Here is a 5,789-nt window from a genome sequence, read left to right as displayed (position 1 = left end):
TTCGAGATCCGAATTTTATCAGAGCCCTTGGGCTGTTCGGCGTAGAGAGTGGTCTTCAAGATTAGTGTAGAATCGGGCCTACTCCGGTCGTGAAAATCCCCTAGTGGTAGATCTACCACCTTAGCCTGACCTCCGCGGTCTGAAAGGGAACCCCTGTGCCGTCTTCATGGACGCATCATCTTTTTAACTGGGCTACTCCTCCCTTCCCCTCCTTCCCCTACCCCTATTTTGGCCCGCATGGCCTTCCCTCGCCTAATAAAGGACTACAACAACAAACAATTACGTGAGCTGCACTGGCCGAGGTTGAACAGTTTCGCGTGGCTCCTGGAGAGCCATGCTGCGCATGCCGCGAGGAGCAGTAAACGTCCACATCGGCGCACAGAACGTTGCATCGCTGCCCGGCGTCTCTCGTCACACACCCCACGCGCCCAGCGTCTTGATGATCGCTTGATGGTCCACTTCACGATCATTCGAGGGGTGGCCGGGGTGTGGAACCGATGGCTCGTGCGTCGCAGCAACACCGGCGTTGCGCCTGTGGAACCAGCTTAGCTCTGGGGTGATTGGTGACGCTGCGCAGGGGCCGCTTGATAAATATACATGTGTCCCATGATGCGTATACCGTGTGTGTGTAACCAGTGAAGCTAAGAATAACCAGCTGAGCCTTATTCTTACGCTACGTATATCCTGGCATAGCCGAGCTAAGCCACTGCTAATTTTTCTTTCGTTTTTATCCTCCTAGTTTTGCGTCTCTCTCCTCCAGAGCAGAGTGGCCGCAAAACTCGCCCTCGCTCCTTTTTTAGATGCGAAGCATCTCATGCTCGGGGCTGTGTCCCTCCCTCCCTCGTTGTCGTTGTCGTTGCCCGCCATCCGCACTCTACTGCGAATGCGCATCTCTTCAGCCCTGTCAGCGTTTGGGCTGACGTCAGCGCAGTCCACTATCAAAAGAATAGTTAGGCGGCGCCAGGTTTACATCCACGACTCTCTGGCCGCAACGGGAGGTACGTGGCGCTCTTCCCACTGCGTATCACAAACCGAAACGGGAGCATGTGCCACGAACGCGCCTTATGTCCTTCACTGATTCATACGTCAAGAAGCTACTGATACAACGAAGGCACGTCGAAGCTGAACGTCAACGGAAACGACGAACTAAAAACTAATGGGAACTTCAGTCGACTCCATGGCTGCTTCGCATACTACTCAGGGTTCCCCTACGGCAAGATGGTGTAATTTTTTTCTATTTTCTATTGCCTTGCCACTGGCTCCGCGGTTAGGAGGGTGGGAGAAGTGGTAGCTTTAGCCCGTCTTGTTTTCTCCCTTCCCCCCCTTCATCCCTGTCGCGAAATCACTTCGTGCTGTGATTTTCTGTTACTTTTCTTTCCCTCTGGTCGTGTGAATGCCCCCCCCCCCCCCCTCCCGCACACCGCCATGACTGCTTTGTTCGCTACACAGAATCGCCAGCAGTAAAGAAAGTTGTTCGTCTTAACCGAAGAGTACGTGGAAGGGTGTTTGTCTTAAGCGGATCTTTTTTTTGCATTGGGTCAATGGAAAACCAAGTAAACGCTCCCGCGTTCTTCGGCATTAGCGAGCATTCGTCTTAACCGAGTTTGTATTAACGGGAGCTCACTGTACTATTTCTTTTCTTTATAATAAACCAACAGTCAGTTTTCTATTCTGCGAAGTTTGAACCTTCAGTTAAAGCACAAGATGCCTACTACTGGAGAAGGCTAATGATGCACCAAAGCTTGGGAAAGTAATGATGAAAAGGAAGCTGAGGCGCTGGCGGGCATTGTTGCGTTGTTAAATAAGTGATGTTCCAAAATATCTGGTTCAAAAAGACCTAAACGAACTAGCATAACATAAGTTGAAATCGTTAGGTCAGTTTATTTCAGCATCGTTTGAAGGCGTGCAAAAAATGTATGTTATCTTAGCAATCAAACAAGGCTTCTTTTCATAGCGTTGATGTCATGCAAAAAAGCCCACAGGGAGACAGCTCTTTGAAAGCGTCGAACTTGGCGTCACCCCAGTGACGCCACGAAGGGCTGTCATGTGATATTTTGACGTCAGGGTTCCCAACGGCGACGAAATGCTATCCCGGAAGCTATAGAGCTGCTCAATAAAAACTCTCTCTATCTCCCTCTCTTTCTATCTCTCTCTGCTCCAGCTGGAGGGATATTCCGCTAGGGCCCACAGGCTCACGGGGAAGGCCAGGCTCCCCCTCGCCCACCAGAATGGTCTCACATAAAGGTCACCCTCCCTCCTCCCTCCCTCCGACCCTCCCTCCCTCCTCCCTCCCTCCCCCCCCCCTCTCTCCTCTCTCTCTCTCTCTCTCTCTCTCTCTCTCTCCTCTCTCTCTCTCTCTCTCTCTCTCTCTCTCTCTCTCCTCTCTCCTCTCTCCTCTCTCTCTCTCTCTCTTCTCTCTCTCCTCTCTCTCTCTCTCTCTCTCTTCCCTCTAACGTCGCATATACCAACTCACACGAGAAGCCTCTTTATAGCGTAGGCTAGGTTATATAGCATGGATTATAAGACGACAATCTTAGTTACGGTTACATGTTCTTGTTGGCAACATTTCATCGTTTGGAGCGGTGTTTATAGAATTTCAGTGGCGAATAGCTACATCAGCGGACGGGATGATTGCCGGTTGTAAGGACGGCCGTGCAGAATCGTGGGATTCGTGCTCTGTTCCGTCAAAGTGCCACAGAGCTAACGTCAAAGTAACCAGTAGGCGACTCAAGAGGTAACGGCAGGCCGAAAGACTGTGTCCGCGCTATATCCCACAGCGCGCTCACAAGTATCGCTTCACCGTCCTCTATATAGTTAGTCTTGAACGCAACAGAGTGAGTGCACTACTTGCTGCTCTACATTCACCGTTTGTTCACGACGAAGGGGTTACTCAGAGCCTCTTATATCGCGGAATTGAGACTGCGCACCGGTTATATGTGGGACGTTGTCTGGCACGTGAGCAACAGTGTAGGAATTCGCGCAGGGGGATTTGGGAGAGGGGTTGTGTCGTATCGGTCCGATTCGGTCGAGCTACATTGTCCAATCCGGACTGTGGCTGCTATTGCGTGCCGAAGACAAGAGTGTCCTGGGCATTGCGTCATGTTGCCCTGCACTTTGCGCCAATCGAAGTGCTATAGACCTACTTTACAGCGTAACGCAACACAAAATCACACCCTGCGTAAGAGAAAGATGGTTAAAACGTGAGAGCTGTTCACATGCAACTTGATTCAAAGCCCAAACCCCAAGTCCACTCCACCAAAGCACAAAATACAAGTGTTAAAGTCCAAGGCCAACGTCCAACCCCACACCACCTACGTGCAAAGCCAAAGTCCAATCCTGTTCAGACAATGCATTTTATCATCATCCTCATCGCTAGCCGTGTTTACTGCCAAACTATATTTTGCGTATTACGAGAGGTCTCTTAGGTGTTCGAAGACATCCATTTGTTATGTCATGCGGTGTATGATTTATGTACCCTTTGGGCAACCTATTGCGTAAAGTTGTCGTTCTTGCCGTATGTTTAAAGTCGGCTTTCCTGCAGTTCGTTTTACTCGGACGTCTACGCCACCAGTGAAAGATAAAAAGCTTCGCTTTAAAAAAGCGGTGACGCCGGTACAACCCGCAAGGCCCACCCCAACACCTGACGCTTGCTCTGGTCAGCTTTCTCCGCGGACTCTACAATACCTCACCGAAGCCGAAGCCATGTATAGTCGTGCCATGCATCGTTCTCCCTGTGGCTTGAGATTTTCTCCACCGGCTGGATTGCGCTTAATGTAAACAGGTCAGTCCAGTCAACGCTGCCTGTACTGCGTTGCCTTTCCCGTCAGCCGGAAAAGGACAATGGGGCCGCATTTGCTGTGCTATCTCCTGTCCTGTACCATGTGCTATCCTTTGCCTCTACTCTTGTCTGGGGCAGTCAACCCCTTGGCTGCAGAGTTTTTTCTGAAAATATGAGAAACAGTTTACAGGGTTTGTCCCCCCTTTGCGAGGTGGTGCTGCTGCGCGTTCATGTTTTCTCCGTGTCTGTTAGTCATGCTCCGTGTCAAGCTCGAGCGGTGACGTAAGGCAGGCGACCCGGTTTCGCGCGCCACACCACGGATCAGCGGCTGAACTAGGCCTCTCTACTGTCCCCGTTAGAAAGCGGGTGACCCGTTAGGTAATATTATACAGGCGGCCTCCCACAGGTTGCTGGCTTTCCCGCAAGGCGCTTATCTAGAACCTGGCGTTCCGCTGAACAGAGTCTGCTCACGCATTGCCTCTCCGCCGCCAGCGCGTACAGGCCTTGATGGACTGTTGAGCCCACATAACCTCCCCATTCTGCCGACAAAATGGCAGCCGTGTTACGAAGTGCCGAAACAGCCACACGCCGCTCTTCCGCTAACAGACCTATCAGCAGGCACACTTCCGAAGACGCCTGGCACCCGAAGAGTCTTGCCAGGCGGCAACCAGCTGTCCCAGTTAGAAGCGGCTGACGCCGTCGCTTTGGGCAGCGGCCAACAATGGCGGCCAACCAGACGATAACAACGCATCTCTTTCTTTAAACCTGGAAAACATAACAACTATGCGGCAGTCTTGCCTTTGTTGGAAGGTGCCTATCCTGCAAGCTCGATCAATGTTATTTCGGTCCACGGCAATTCCGAGTTTTTCCAACTGACCCGCCGCGGTGGCTCAGTGGCTAAGGCGTTGCGCTGCTGAGCACGAGGTCGCGGGTTCGATTCCCGGCCGCGGCGGCCGCTTTTCTGATGGAGGCGAAAAGCAAAAACGCCCGTGTGTACGAGATTTCGGCGCACGATAAAGATCCCCAGGTGGTCAAAATTAATCCGGAGCCCTCCACTACGGCGCGCCTCATCGCCTGCGTTGCGTCGGCGCGTTAAACCCCACAATCAATCAATCAGTTTTTCCAACTGCTTCCATGTCTGCCCGATCATACGAGAAGCCGAAAAATAGTAGATTGCTCCGGCGCAGCCTATTCTCTGCGTCTTCCGCACGTGTTCGTAATTCATTTATCTCAGATATCTGAGGCTGCAGCATGCCCGCATTCCCATCGGACAGAAGCCTATTCATCTCTGAAGAGGCCACCCGGGCAGAAAGATTCTGTATCGCTTCTTGAATGCTCGCCTCTCCGAGTCTAATATTAGCTAATTCATCCAAAATCTTTTCCTGCCCAGATACGACTCTGTTAAGGGCCTCTAAAACCGTTGAGACGTCAAGCATATGTGTTTGAGTACCAAACTTACAGACGGGGCAGGGGTTTGATTCAACGTCTCCCGACAGCGTCAAAAGCAAGTGTGAAAGTACGACATGGTAGTAACCAAGCACTTCATGCAATAAAACCACTGCAGTTGGTCTTTCATGTCAAGGGGGCAGACAGTGCAATGAGAAACCGATTTGACGTTTTCAGGCAGCAGCAATCGAGGTAACTCACCTGCGGAAAGAACGCTGACGAGTACATTGCGCAGTGATCGGTGCCGTGTCCCGGTGGCTGCTATTCCGGTAGGCCTTTATATGTGGATTCAGCTGTCCCTAGTTTCCAGGCTAGAAGGCTCATACTGTCCATGTGGGGTGCGCAGGAGGAAATGCAGAATGAGGCCCCGCGCAGCGCTGAAAAGACAGGCAGTGCGCTTGCGTCCAGTTGAGGTTCGCTTGTCGTAGCTTCGATAAGATAGTTGTACGAAAGAGAAGGCCAGGCCGAAAAAAATGCGTGCCCTTCCACTCTGAAGAAGGATGACCTGCGAAGCTAGACGCAGTATATGAAATGTAAGAAACAAAACACGTTTGTTTGTAATTTG

The 5,789-nt window shown here is 51.5% G+C and overlaps 1 protein-coding gene across 2 annotated transcripts in view; it reads right to left on the bottom strand.

The window, feature by feature from the left end:
• The window catches only part of LOC144162144 (uncharacterized), a 50,462-nt gene extending 44,900 nt beyond the window's left edge, over positions 1-5,562 (bottom strand). For both annotated transcript variants that reach the window (XM_077692631.1, XM_077692632.1), the window contains exon 1: positions 5,426-5,562. Coding sequence is in view for 1 of the 2 variants with exons in the window: in XM_077692632.1 (XP_077548758.1) it covers positions 5,426-5,452 (27 nt within the window). In the remaining variant the exon portion in view is untranslated. The remainder of the gene's footprint in view (positions 1-5,425) is intronic.
• Positions 5,563-5,789: the final 227 nt, after the last annotated feature.

The sequence above is a fragment of the Haemaphysalis longicornis genome, unplaced genomic scaffold (assembly GCF_048455015.1).
Source record: "Haemaphysalis longicornis isolate Haplotype H1 unplaced genomic scaffold, Haemaphysalis longicornis Haplotype H1 scaffold_12, whole genome shotgun sequence".
In the NCBI taxonomy this organism is placed as follows: domain Eukaryota; kingdom Metazoa; phylum Arthropoda; class Arachnida; order Ixodida; family Ixodidae; genus Haemaphysalis; species Haemaphysalis longicornis.
This window is presented reverse-complemented; position numbering and strand designations above follow the sequence as displayed.